The 15351-nt window shown below is 46.5% G+C and overlaps 1 protein-coding gene across 3 annotated transcripts in view; it reads right to left on the bottom strand.

The window, feature by feature from the left end:
- Positions 1 to 15023, bottom strand: part of KCNT1 (potassium sodium-activated channel subfamily T member 1) — a 164375-nt gene extending 149352 nt beyond the window's left edge. For all 3 annotated transcript variants that reach the window (XM_069985983.1, XM_069985980.1, XM_069985981.1), the window contains exon 1: positions 14819 to 15023. In XM_069985983.1, the coding sequence (XP_069842084.1) occupies positions 14819 to 14874 (56 nt within the window). In that variant the 5' untranslated portion in view covers positions 14875 to 15023. The remainder of the gene's footprint in view (positions 1 to 14818) is intronic.
- Between the last annotated feature and the right edge of the window lie 328 nt (positions 15024 to 15351).

The raw sequence follows: 15351 nt of genomic DNA, 5'->3' as shown, positions 1-15351 counted from the left end.
AATAGTAAGAACAGATTGCCTACAATTCAGAGACAGCACCACTCCTGTCCTCAGGTTGGGTGTGGTATTGCAGCGCTGTTCCATTGAATTGAATGGGGGTGCGTTGTAATACCACCCACAATCTGAGGACAGGTGTGGCACTGTTTTTGTAATACTAGATAACACCTTAAAAGAGATTATCAGAAAGATACTACTGCTTTTTTCCATACACAGCATCACATGTGTCCCCAGGTTGTGTGTGGTATTACAGCTCAGCTTCATTCACTTCAATGGAACTGAGCTGTAATACTGCACCTAAACTGAGAACAAAAATGGCGCTGTTCCTGGAAGAATGCAGCCATGTTTTCCCAATCCTGGATAACCCCTTCAATTTTAATTAAGAGACGTTTTCTCATTTAAAAAAAAATTCAAATGTGAAAAAAAGAAAAAAAAACAGCTGAGAACATAGACCTCCCCCTCCCTCCCCCCCCCTCAGAGGGAAGACCCCCATAATGTAGAGGCTTGTGGGCAGTCAGCATGGTACAGACCGCCCTTAGTTCCTACAAAGGGAACAGGAGTTACTTCTATTAAAACATTTTTTCCAGTCTTCCAGTTCGTATCAGCTGCTGTATGTCGTGCAGGAAGTGGTGCTTTCTTTCCAGTGTTACTCTCTGCTGCCACCTCTGTCAGTGTCAAGAATCCCCATAGATAACCTCTCCTGCTCTGGACAGTTCCTGACATGGACAGAGGTGGCAGCAGAGAGCACTGCGTGTGCTGGGGAGAACACACCACTTCCTGCAGGACATACAGCAGCTAAAAAGTACTGGAAGACTGGAGATTTTGAAATAGAAATAATTTATAAATGAATATAACTTTGTGAAACCAGTTGATTGGAAAGACTGGAGTACCCCTTTAAGAAAGAATCAGGGGCTCCTGGTGGACATCCCCTTTAAGTGGTCAGCACTGCTCACATGATGTAGTGGCTTACAGAGACTGATGGGCGCTTATATTTAAGACATCATGGCTATCACTTTTTTTTTTTTTTACGCTAAGTAACTGCACCTCCAGTGATTGTCACAATGACAGATCCTTAAAGGAGCAGAACACAAGACCCCAGAGTATAATTAAGGTTGTCAGGATTGCAGTATCCTCAGACAGAGGAGCAGTGACATTCTCCAATCAATCCCAGCGCTTTCCTAATTGGCCATTAAAAACCTCAGCGTCTTAAAGGCTCTAGTTTTGTCAGATGTCAGTCCATCCCCTCCCCCGCCTCTTCTAGTCCTGCATGACATCTTATAAAGCTTCTCGTCCTCTGGAAGATGGTAAAGATACCTAAGGGGACACAGCAGTCTCCAGATACCAGTCATGTCCAGGGTCAGCTATCTGCAGGTCTGGCCCTTTAAAAGTCACCAAACTTCTGCAAGACCTTATGCAGGCGCTATATCCCCAAGCTGATAGAACTATAATAGATACTGCTGAGCTAGCTACTAGTCCACAACTATTAGTGCAGTCCCATACAGGCACAGTAGGAGGCGCTGTTGTTGATTAGAGAAACATAGCTACTTTCTTACAAAAACAGCGCCACTCTTGTCCTCAGCTAAAGTGTAGTATTGCAGCTCAGTTCTATTAAAGCGAATGGAACCCTGGTGTAATACCACCAATAACCTGAGGACAGGGGTGGCGCTGTTTGTAGAAAAAAGCTGCTATCTTTTTCCAGTCCTGGATAACCCCTTGCTTACAATTGATCGTGTAAGGGCAGACCACATGTTGGGAGTTTTGCAACAGCTGGATATAACTTATCAGTTACAGTGCCCCCCACCCACCCAATACTGCTGGTTGTTAAGGTGGCCTTCAGGTTCCAGTTACGACTGCTGTGTTAAAGGGCAACTTCAGCCATTTTTTTTTTTTTTTTAAATCAACTGGTGTCAGAAAGTTATATAAATTTGTAATTTACTTCTATTAAAAAAGATCTCAAGCCTTCCACTACTAATCAGCTGCTGTATGTGCTGCAGGAAAAGGTGTAGTCTTTCCAGTCTGACATAGTGCTCTCTGCTGCCACCTCAGTCCATGTCTGGAACTGTCCAGAGCAGCAGCAAATCCCCATGGAGAACCTTTTCTTGCTCAGGACAGTTCCTGACATGGACAGAGGTGGCAGCAGAGAGCAGTGTGTCAGACTGGAAAGAATACACCACTTCCTGCAGGACATACAGCAGCTGATAAGTACTGGAAGACTGGACATTTTTAAATGGAATTAAAATACAAATCTATATAACTTTCTGACACCAGCTGATTTAAAAGAAAACATTTTTGGCCGAAGTTCCCCTTTAAACTCTCAGGCGGCACTGGAGGTTTTCAGTGCTCCATGACATGTTATTTCCTTGTGATGATAAATGTCATTCATGGCCCCCTCCTCCAGTCGCCTGTCATCTTGTCCCTCTGCCAAGCGCTGGTTATGTCACAGACGCATGAAGATTTAAAGCAGCGGGTCTGCAATGTGAAGCCGCGCCGTCAGCTGACAGGGACAAGACACAAGTCACAGAGTAACCCCGGTGCCCCCAGTATCCGCTCCACACATCTGTGTCATCCCTGGTCCTCCCAGGGCCTCAAGAATTACAGCACACACCATAATGTGCATCAGCAGGCATGCTGGGATGTGTAGTTGCACAGTGAATAAAAAGCATAGATGTAGCAGAGCTGAGTTGGTCAGACATGCAGCTGAGCCATGTGTACTATTGGATGCACTCTTATCTGCGGACCTTAAGTCAAACCTGCTGGTGCCAGAAAGTGCTAGAGATTTGAAATTTAATTCTATTACAAAATCTCAAGTCTTCCAGTACCTATCAGCTGCTGTATGTCCTGCAGGAAGTGGTGTATTCTTTCCACACTGAAGTTTTTTTCTATGGGGATTTGCTGCTGCTTCTTTGGACAGTTCCTGACATGGACAGAGATGGTAGCAGAGAGCACTGTGTCAGACTGCCGAGAATACACCACTTCCTGCAGGGCATACAGAAGCTGATAAGTACTGAAAGTCAAGATTTTTTTAAATACAAAATTACAAATCTCTGGCACCGTTTGATTTGAAAGAAACATTTTTTTGGTGAACAACACCTTTAAAGAGGGCTTTATGCAACAAGACGCTCTCCAGATCTGTTATCAAAGGGGTTAGAAAAACATGGCCGCCTTCCTCTAGAAACAGCGCCACTACTGTGGTCAGTTTGGATGTGGTATTGTAGCCTAGTTCCATTGAAGTGAATGGAGTTGAATTGTAATACCACACACAACCTGAGGACAGGGGTGGCGCTGTTTTTGCAAGAAAGTAGCCACATTTTTTTCAATCCTGGAAATCCCTTTAAGGCACAGATGTCAAACCTGCGGCTCGCTGGCTGTAACAAAACTACAATTCTCATCATGCCTGGACAGCCACAGTTGTAGCTATCAGGTAAGGGGTGTTCCTGCTGTCTCTGTGCTGCAGGTAGGTTCTTAAAGGGGTTATCCAGCGCTACAAAAACATGGCCTCTTTCTTCCAGAGACAGCCCCACTCTTGTCTCCAGCCTGGGCGGGGTTTTGCTACTCAGTTCTATTGAAATGAATGGAGCTTAATAGCAAACCGCACCTGAACTGTAGACAAGAGTCGTGTTGTCTCTGAAAGAAAGTGGCCGTGTTTTTGGAGCACTGGATAACCCCTTTAGGCTTCAGATGCGTCATCCAACAACATTAACAGTTTGCTTCCTGTATGATTACAGGTCATCAGGCTCTAAGTATTTATAAGATTCCGTGTTTTACTAAAGCTCCCGCTGGAATCCTATGGTGCTGGCGGTGTGGCTGTGTTCTCCTTCGGCGCAGGATTTATAGCTTCTCTCCTTTTAATGGGACCATCATGGAGAGCCGCCTGCCAGTAATGGACGCTCAGACCTCCAGATATCGTCCTGCTCATCATACTTCAATTAGCTAAATGGCCGTAATTCTAATGATGGAGACCGGCGAGTCCAATCCGTCAGGTTCAAGTTGCAGATCACATCTTATTGATAGGAGATCTGGGGAGAGTCTTATTGCATTAAGCTCAGTATGTCAAACTAAAGGCGCCTGATAGAGATGATAGCATAGAATGAGAGGACGACCCTGTGTGGTGTCCCACCACGGGTCTTGCTATTGGTTACACCCTTCACAAAAGCCTGTACTTCTATGTGTAAGTGGTAATTTAGCAGTACCAGAGTTTTGCCACAAGATGTTGTTGTGATAACTATGTATACTCAAATTTTGCACAACTGTAGTACCTAAAGGGTTATTGTTCTTGTTTATGTGTCACATGGATCTGCACACCAATGAGAGTTCTTTTTTTCTCTTCACCTATCATCTTTCTCTTTACTTGCACACACACTCCTCATCCACTCACAGCACAGTTTACACATGCTGTAGATAGGAAGTCACATGGGTAGAAGAAGTGTAAGGCTGCATTCCCACGTTCTGTGATCCTGACGGATCACGGACGTGGAATGCATGTACCGGAGTCCCCCCGCGCCCGGACAGCATCTGTAATGAGATGCTGGGAGCGGGGGAGACTGTATTCATAAGCGCCGCGCTGTAGTAACAACATCGCGCGGCTGATTCATTACAGCGCGGCGCTTATGAATACAGTCTCCCCCGCTCCCAGCATCTAATTACAGATGCTGTCCGGGCGCGGGGGGACTCCGGTACATGCATTCCACGTCCGTGATCAGTCAGGATCACGGAACGTGGGAATGCAGCCTAAGGTCTTTTGCCGTTGGATTCTGTAGGGGAAGGATGCAAGCTAGAACGCTCCCTACAGTAGTCAAGTTGGGCCCTGGCTCCTGCCTCAGTTGTGGTCTAGACGGACAGCACATGTATCTAGATCCCATTTCTCTTCAAGCAACTCTACTAGACCCTATGCAGTGTTAAGCTACCACTAGAGAACAAGTCAGGGATCATCCAATCCACGCCGTGGACCAGAGGAATACAGTGCAAGACAGTATCTATAAAAAGTAAAGGAACTGATCTGGATAGAGCAAAGTTGCTAAAAGCTTATGCACTCTATCTCACAGCGCGGGTGTCATCTAAGAACTCTGACCACTCTGCTCATCCCAGGTAACAAGGTCTGGGGCTTGTGTCACCCTCTAGGACGGGTCACCCGACACTGTGGGCAATAGGTGGTACAAAGACCAAAGAGTTAAAACACAGACACAAGTATTCTCTCTACTCTCAAGTATTCTCCTAATTCTACCTCTGAAGTTCCAGCAGAGCACAGTACTACATTGGGTTGGGACTCTCTCGACATCCTCCTCTCTACTTTTCTGATACCTCTCATAACGCAACTCAGTCAGCACGGCTGTATCACTCCTTCTATTCTCAGTGCAGATCTGAACTCTGAAGTGTTAAGTAACTTATTAAGTGTAAAGTGTTGTATCAAGGCAAAGCTGTATTATCTGCTGCCTACCTTAAGTATCTCCACAGTAAACAAGATTATATTTATGCTTAAGAGACTCTATGGTTCCTTACTAAGCACCGACACAGCAAATACCCCTTCCTTGGGTCATCTCCCCTTCCTCTGGGTGGCAGTGCCAATAGTCCGGGTGGGTCACTACTCCACTACCGGACCACCGTGAAAATCGCCCAAGGGACCTTGCAACAACCCAGCAGGTTACTGACCACAGGGGAACAAGGTATAGTCTTCCCAGTAAAATAAAAGCAGATGTGCCGCCATACCTGTGTGCCCTACTGGCACTGGCATCACGAAATAACATCAAGGGCCAAGGCTATATCTCGGCCAACCACCACAGAAGTGGCGTCACGCTTAACCATCTGGCAAGTGACCAGCCGTACCTCCACATCGGGGGTCACCACACCTGCACTGTCTATAAACAGATACTTCTCCTCCATGCTGTACATTGTATCAGAGGGCGGGTAACCTCCCTGTAAACTCACCAGAAACCCCTCTCCCCGTATACTCCCCCTTTTATTTACCAGCCCCCCATATACTCACCAGTCCCCAAGTATATTCACCAGCCCCCCCTTATACTCACCATTCCCCCTGCTCCCCATATACTTACCATGCCCCCCCTCCCCCCAGCCACAGTACATTGAATAGAAACCCCTCTCCCTGTATACTTACCAGCCCCCCCATTTACTCGCCAGCCCCTCATATACTCACCAGTCCCCCAGTATATTGACCAGTCCCCCACCCCACTGTATACTTACAAGCCCACCCCTTATACTCACCCCCCACTCCCCCATATACTCACCAGTCCCTCAATATATTCACCAGCGTCCCCAGCTCCATATACTCACCAGCCCCTCAGCCCCTGTATATTCTCAAGCCCCCCCCCCCAACCACAGTATACTAATAACCCCCCCCTCTCCATGGGATACTCACCAGACCCCCACCCACAGTATACTAATAAGCCCCCCCCCCTCCATGGGATACTCACCAGCCCCCCACCCACAGTATACTAATAAGCCCCCCCCCCTCCATGGGATACTCACCAGCCCCCCACCCACAGTATACTAATAAGCCCCCCCCCTCTATGGGATACTCACCAGCCCCCCACCCACAGTATACTAATAAGCCCCCTACCCCTTTCCATAGGATACTCACCAGCCCCCCACCCACAGTATACTAATAAGCCCCCCCCCTCCATGGGATACTCACCAGCCCCCCACCCACAGTATACTAATAAGCCCCCCCCCTCCATGGGATACTCACCAGCCCCCCACCCACAGTATACTAATAAGCCCCCCCTCCATGGGATACTCACCAGCCCCCCACCCGCAGTATACTAATAAGCCCCCCCCCCCTCCATGGGATACTCACCAGCCCCCCACCCACAGTATACTAATAAGCCCCCTACCCCTTTCCATAGGATACTCACCAGCCCCCCACCCACAGTATACTAATAAGCCCCCCCCCCCTCCATGGGATACTCACCAGCCCCCCACCCACAGTATACTAATAAGCCCCCCCCTCCATGGGATACTCACCAGCCCCCCACCCACAGTATACTAATAAGCCCCCTACTCCTTTCCATAGGATACTCACCAGCCCCCCACCCAGAGTATACTAATAAGCCCCCCCCCCTCCATGGGATACTCACCAGCCCCCCACCCACAGTATACTAATAAGCCCCCTACTCCTTTCCATAGGATACTCACCAGCCCCCCACCCACTCCCCTGCATCGCAGTCATTTGCAGCTGCCAAGTCCCTTGTTGCTCTTGTTCACTATTTGCGTCTGATCTTAAAGCTTTTCATTTTGGATTTACATTTTGTTAATTCCTTTGCGGCAACTTCTTCATCTGATAAAGACATATCAAACGGAATAAGTGATAGGATGCAAAATGGAGCAGGGACGTGGACAACCAAGGGGGGGGGGCAGTGCTATAAACAGGGATTTAAAGGGGGTTTTCCCATGGGAGAAGGTCCTGAGGTCAGAATGTGGCCAAACCAACCTGTTCACCCACAGCCAGCGAGAATCCTGACAACATTGTGCGGCTATTGGGGACGTGGTTTTGGCCGTTTTCTGTTTGCAAATATGAGAACAGGGCAGAGTTTTTAGGCTGACAAACATGTCTCTAAAACCCCCTCCCCCATGCATTCGCCAATGGCCGGGCAATGATATGGTGGTCGCTGGTGGACACACAGGGCATGGCTTTGGCTGCATGCGAGCTTACATACATTTATAACTGGAATAAGGATGGGGCTACATGACTAATCCTGCCTGCGTGACTCCGACAAGTGAATAGTGTCACCTTGCAACTCGCAAACCACTGAAACTGCAACTCTGCAAACCAGGAATGGCCGTGTAAAACAGCTAAACCAAGTCAAACAAGAGAAGTTAGGGCTTTGTTCACAAGAGCTTACAATCTGCAAAGGTGCAACCAGTTCACCGAAACCCATACGTGCATTACCTGACATGTAAACAACACAATTACCTTATTAAAGGAGCACTCCGGGCTGGGGTGATTTTTGGCAGGGTGCAGGGGAGGGGGAGGATGAAAAACATAACATGCTCTCCCCTCCCCCACTCCAGCAGTGTTGTCGGTATCCTGCAGCTCCGGTTCCCGATGCTCCTGGGTCTCAGTAGGGACCTGGGATGTGACGTGTTAGGGTGCCTTTACACAGAGATTTATCTGACAGTTTTTTGAATCCAAAGCCAGGAATGGATTTGAAAAGCACTTGTCAGCTGCTGAATGTTCCCAGCACACAGCTCTGCTACACCTGTGCCAATTAATCAGGAACATGAGCCAAGCTCCAGTCACTGGCCTCCATGGCCGGGCCCACACAGGCTCCAGTCACTGGCCTCCATGGCCGGGCCCACACAGGCTCCAGTCACTGGCCTCCCTGGCCGGGCCCACACAAGCTCCAGTCACTGGCCTCCCTGGCCGGGCCCACACATGCTCCAGTCACTGGCCTCCCTGGCCGAGCCCACACAGGCTCCAGTCACTGGCCTCCATGGCCGGGCCCACACAGGCTCCAGTCACTGGCCTCCATGGCCGGGCCCACACAGGTCCAGTCACTGGCCTCCCTGGCCGGGCCCACACAGGCTCCAGTCACTGGCCTCCATGGCCGTGCCCACACAAGCTCCAGTCACTGGCCTCCATGGCCGGGCCCACACAAGCTCCAGTCACTGGCCTCCATGGCCGGGCCCACACAAGCTCCAGTCACTGACGTCCATGGCCGGGCCCACACAAGGCGGCTCTTCACCCACCTTCACACACTATCTGCATGGCATATTATATGTAATATATGTGTTATTTCTCCGCAAAATAGTGTGAATTAGCATATGCAGTTTTACTTTTTTTTATTTACTTTTATGTGGTGTTTTTGTTTCAACTGCATTTTGCTTATTACAAATCATGAAATTCATTAAAACTGTGAGGAAAAAATATCAGTCAGAGGAGAGACAAACTCCAGGAACAAAAGCTTTGAAGATATAGGAGGAGATGTATGTATGGCACTGTCTTATAGTCAGATTCTTTCTGTTGCCCATAGCAACCAATCACAGCTCAGCTTTCATTTCTCACGTTGCTCTGGTAAAGTCAAAGCTGAGCTGTGATTGGTTGCTGTGAGCTTAAAGGTAGGGTAAGCTTAAAGGTATTACCCGGCTCTAGCACATGTTTTACATCTTGCTGCCATATAAGAAAACATAACAAACATTATATGCTTACCTCTCCACGCTCCCCCGGTGTCTCGATGCGGTTTCACTGGTGTTCCCAGTTGAAGCAGCCGTTACTTTCGAAATTACCTAGTCTTGTGAGTGACAGACGCTCAGCCTATCACTGACAGTGATGGAACAGTGATTGGCTGAGCGGTCTGTCACACCCGAGACAAGCTCATCTCAGAAGTAATGAGACAGCAGGGGGACAGTGGTGACATGGAGAGGTAAGCACGGAGCACGGAGAGGTAAGCATATAATGTGTGCTATGTTTTCTTATATGGTAGCAAGACGTAAAAAAAAATGTGCTACTGCCGGATAATCCCTTTAAGAAGTCTTCCCCCATAGAGTATACTGAATCCCATACTCAATGCCATATGTCATGCCTGGCATTGTGCCTGGTGTGAAACCACCTTGACTCGCAATATCCCACTGCAATTTACTGCAGTCAGAGATCCCGGGATTAAGGCCGAGGCTACACAGTGACTTTAATTATTGTCGCAATGACCAAAGCTGCCGCAAGCAACTCACAGTCATGTGCGACTTTCATTGAAGTCTATACCAAAGCCATGTGTGACATTAAGGATGGTTTTTCTTTTTGCGACTGTATCAGTTGCATTGTGACACTATCTAAGACAAGGTGTGACATCACACAATCTTTGTGTCAGTAATGTTGCAGCACCTGCTGCGTTCATTCCCTGTCTGCTCCTCTGCTGAAGGCGTTATTAGGCACAAGGCGGCATGGTATAAACACACCTCATTCTTTCCTAAACGTCCCAGGAATGATATATGTTTATATGACAGGGTGATGGTGATGTAGGAGGGGCTGGTCAGAGGTTATGACATCACTCGGGTGGAGCTACAGCTCAAAAATACAACCCAACCAAGAGGGAGGAGCCAGGTAGCTGCTGAGACAATACACCATTAAAAATTAAAGGGGTACTCCAGAAAAAAAATATTTCAAATCAAATGGTGTCATAGAGCTATATATCTTTGTAATTTACTTATACTTTAAAATCTCCAGTCTTCTAGTACTTATTAGCTGCTGTATGTCCTGCAGGAAGTGGTATATTCTGTCCAGTCAGACACAGTGCTCTCTACTGCCGCCTCTGTCAGGAACTGTCCAGAGCAGTAGCTAATCCCCACAGAAAACCTCTCCTGCTCTGGACAGTTTCTGACATGGACAGAGGTGGCAGCAGAGAGCAATGTGTAAGACTGAAGAGAATACACCACTTACTGCAGGACATACAGCAGCTGATACTGACAGATGATATTTTCAACAAGAAGTAAATTACAACTCTATATAACTTTCTGATACAAGTTGATTAAAATTCCAAATTGCTGGAGTACCCCTTTAAAGAACTGCACCTGTAGTTCAATTGATCTGCGTCCTGCGCTCCCTATGATCATTGCCATGTGATGACATGTCCCTTCTTTCTCGGTATTTCAATTGCTCTTTCAATAAAGTAGGCACTGCAATTCCTAATGTGAACTGCAGCACAGAATCCCACTGAAAACAATGGGCACAAACACACACATACATATACAGAGTCTGCGACTCAGGTTGGCTGCTTATAACAATGGCTCACCCTTTGTGCCCACACTTCACTTTCAGCAGATTAATCGCTCAATGTAATTTTGTCCATTGCCCTGTATACGGCTGAGACTGTAAAAATTCCTTAATAAAAAGAAACTGCAAACTGGGGTAAACACTAAAACTATATTTGCAATAGCAGCAGCACCACCAGGTGGTGATCACTGGTATATGACACATGTTATGCATATAGTATACACATAAACAGTATATATATTTAGACATACTTCACTCTCGGTGTATTCAACCATCTGAGTGTGGACATGTCGCGTGATATCTATTCTGTATACACATTGATGATGTATTTGGGACTACATGATAATAAGTATTACCCCCAACATCCTGAACACTTTCATGTTAAATGGGTACGTCAGTAAAAAAAAAAATCTTTCAAATCAACTGGTGCCAGAAAGTGCTAGAGATTTGTAATTTACTTCTATTAAAAAAAAAAAAATCTCCAGTATTCCAATACCTATCAGCTTCTGTATGTCCTGCAGGAAGTGGTGTATTCTCTCCAGTCTGGAGAACAGGAGAGGTTTTCTATAGTGATTTGCTACTGCTTTGGACAGTTCCTGACATGCACAGAGGTGGCAGCAGAGAGCACTGTGTCAGACTGGAAAGAATACACCACTTCCTGCAGGACATCCAGAAGCTGATAAGAACTGGAAGACTGGAGATTTTTTTTTTATAGACATAAATTATAAATCTCTGGCACTTTCTGGAACCAGTTGATTGAAAGATTTTTTTTTTTGCTGAAATAACCCTTTAAAGGGTTTATCAAGGATTAGAAAAAACAGCACCACCCTTGTACTCAGGTTGTGTGTGGTGTTACATTGGAAGTGACTGGAGTTGAGTTGTAATACCACACAAAAACAGGTGTGGCGCTGTTTATAGAAGAAAGCAGCCATGTTTATATGAATCCTAGATAAGCCCTTTAATAAATCTGAACATCGCCCACTTCACCACCTGAGGACAGCGGATCTCAGTCAGGATCCATGACTTACAGGGGACGGCTGAGTGGCGGAGGGAGCTGAGCAGCTGTAGTGTAGCAGAACATGAGAGATGACTCCAGCCGTACTAATGCGACACACACCAGCTGCCCTGAGATGGGCTGAGACCGCAGAGGTGGAATGTAAACCTCGCCCGATGGGAAACGGCTTAGGACAACGCTGTTTTCTCATGAAAAATATACAACTTAAAGGGGAAACTTTAGATTATTAACCCCTTAAAGGGCTGGTGTTTAATATTGGGGGGACTTCCCGAACTGTTCAGGTTTAACAGCATTCTCCAAACCTGAACGCTCAAGATTTGACTCCTGGTGACCGGAGAAGTTGGATGTCACCCTAGGGAGTTCTGGAAAACATGGATAGAGCCAAAGGAGTCAAATGCCGAGGGTGGGTGGGTGGGCCCGCCTACAGGGGTGGGTGGGTGGGTGGGCCCGCCTACAGGGGTTCAGTCAAGGCCTGATGATACATTCATTTTAAGTTAAAGAGGATTTTATAATGGGAATTTTAGAGGAAGGTGTAGAAGGCCCTCATAGCATATCTGGGACCTACCCAGGCTTCAGGCCGGGCTCAGTGCACTCTGGCTACCATATGACTTCATAATCCCCTGTATCCCGCAGTGGACCCGGCAGCCATTATGGTAAATTGTCATAATATTACGATGTGGTTATTAGCCACAAAGTTTCCACAAGATACGCATATTAAATGCAACACTGCACCACAATTCCCATGCAGTTTTTTTTTTTTTGCAATGTGGAAATTGACCGGGCAAACATACTGGGAGCCAATCAGAGCTCAGCTTTCATTTTACCACAGCAACATGAGAAATGAAAGCTGAACTGTGATTGGTTGCTATGGGCAACAACAAGAATCTTACTATAAGACAGTGCTATAAATCCTCCCCCCCCCCTACCCTAAAACCCTGCACGGTGACAACCAGAGGTTAGCTGTGTGGTCACATGTCTAACAGAGGGGTGGAGCTAAACTTCTTATTGTTTCTGAACAGTAAAAGTTTGAATGCAGCTCTGGATGTGAATGGAGGGAAAAATGTGAAAACTCAAGAAAGAAGCAGAATTCAGCTTTCAGGTTTCTATGAGATAAATGAAATTAGAGGCCTACATGACCAGACAGTCAAAATGGATGAGGCCTCGGAGCCAAGCGTTTCCATGGTAACTGTAGAAGATGGCTACCGGGGAAACAATTATGTTTTTACACTAAAAAGCACAATGGGCCTTTCAATGCTTTGTGAATGAAATACTCAGCGCTAATGAGGCTAAAGAGGAAGGAGGATCCAGGCGATGGAGGCCAAACTATCCTACGGCCCACGCCAGACTCCTAACGCCGTGATACGCATTCTAGGACCTTAAAGTGGACCTGACACCATTGTCTCCAAGGATATGGACAAGTGTTCCCCAACTTCTGTCTCTGCAGCTTTTGTAGAACTACAGCTCCCAGCCTTATGATGGGAGTTGTAGTTTTATGGAGCACCGAGATACAGTCTAAGGCCATGTTCACACAATGTATGTTTTGCATAAATCACAGCCGTTGTTGCAATTTTCAACAACGGCCATGATTTATGCAAAATATACATTGTATTTGAATGAATGCAATCCTGGCCGGAACGTATACACATTCCAACTGGCCACACAAAAAACTGACATGTCAGTTTTGTGCGTCCGCTATTCATTGCTTTGGCTATACAGGCATGATGGGAATTGTAATTTTGGAGGGCCGCAGGTTTGACACCCCTGCTGTAGAATCCCCTGTCCCATTCATAGAATTTAGGGTGGCATGGGGCAGGGGGTAAGCGCAGACTGGGTTCTTTCAGTGGCAATTTCTTTTTTGGACAACGTGTTTAAAGCCAGTTCTATATGTGGTGTCCCACCACAGGTGTTCTCTCTCTCCTGTGCACCTGTCAAAAAGCTTTTTCTTTCAGGTTAAAAGTTGTGATGAGGTATTCTACAGTTTTACCACTAGATGTCAGTATTTTCTATGTCTATGTATTGCACAGCTGAAGTCAGTATTGAGTTAATGTTTATTGTATACCACGTGTTTGTTATTTACCAATAGGAGGTGCTCTCTATTTCTGACCTATTTATCTTCTCCTTTTTCCTGCACACACTCATCTCCACCACTCACAGGAAGGTATACAGAGGCCCCTGTAGGAGGAGTTACATGGTGGAGGAAGTGCAGTTTAGTCTTATCTAGATTATCAGAGAGGAAAGATGCAAAAAACAGTGTTCCTGCTGCAGTTAAGCCAGGGCCTGGCTGATGCCAGGACTCCTGTCGGGGGCAACGAAGACAGTCTAGTCTAGACACCACAGTGTATAGATGCAGTTGGAGACAACAAGTTCTTTTACTACTACCGCTTTATCTACTGTGCAGTGCTAAGCACTTTAAAGGGAGAGATCACCAAGGTACACCCTAACCCACGCCAAGAACACGTCTAAAAAGAGCAGGGCAGTATCCTGAGCACAAGAGGAACTAGCCTCGATGGGACAAAGTTAACGTAAAGAAGGTGTACACATCCTATTGCACAGTGCAGGTAACTGGGACACCCCCGGACACTTAGCTACACCCAGATAACCACAACTGGGGCTTGTAGTACCCTGACAGCCGGTATCAAACAAGCAGGTATCAACATCACACCTGTGTGCTGGACGAGCATTGGCGTCACAACACCTTTGGCTGAGCTGACACAACCACCAGAAATAACATCACCTGGTGGCATACCAGACATACACATCAATATACAATTGCAATGGTGCAAGGACCTGACGAAGAGTAGAGTCCATCTTCGAAACACGTTGTACAAATTGAATGAATATGGTGGTGCCGTCTGCCGTGCTTCTCCTGCTCATGTGATGGATAGCCAGAAGCAGTATATATATATATATATATATATATATATATATATGAGGGCCATGTATTAGTCCTATGTAGCTACACATAACACCATAATATCAGGACACAATGAGCACTGGTATATCCATATATAGTATTATATAGCTTCAGTGTAGTGTGCAGTATGAGCGGACATCAGATGACTCACACACAGAACTTCTCCTAGTCATACCTGGGCTTCTTCCAGATGCACATTCTTCTATATCCATAAGAACAAGAACTTTTCATTGTGAATCACCAGAAAATCCAAGACATCTTCCTGCAGTTAACTGTACCCATATACCAGCAGCACTTGTACTGCCCGGGCACATGCCAGCTCCAGATGTTGTTGTCTATTTCTAATAAATAGGAGAGGGACCTGTGCTGCCAACTCTCTCCACTCCCAGTAATCCCATGTATGGCCACTTAAAGGAAATATTCCGCACCAGTAATGGTGAGCCAAAAGCAGATCCGAAACAAGAGGTGCAATCTTTCCATTACGTTCTGCTCAGTCCTAATACTGACGTATAATATTAGCTAAGATATTGGCGTGTGAAAGTGACCCCAACCCCAGAGATTTCCGTAAATTAGAAAAAACTTCCCTCATGTCGCAGAGATGGCAGGAATGCAAACATCAGATTCCCACAGGAAGAAAACTTACAGGGCACTGGGACAGATGGCATATGTACAAAGGACGGTCACAGGCTGTCTAGTAGTTGTATGCTT

Source organism: Dendropsophus ebraccatus, chromosome 10, assembly GCF_027789765.1.
Source record: "Dendropsophus ebraccatus isolate aDenEbr1 chromosome 10, aDenEbr1.pat, whole genome shotgun sequence".
NCBI classification, from domain to species: Eukaryota; Metazoa; Chordata; class Amphibia; order Anura; family Hylidae; genus Dendropsophus; species Dendropsophus ebraccatus.
Note: the sequence above shows the minus strand (reverse complement) of the source record. Positions and strands in the feature narration are given on the sequence as shown.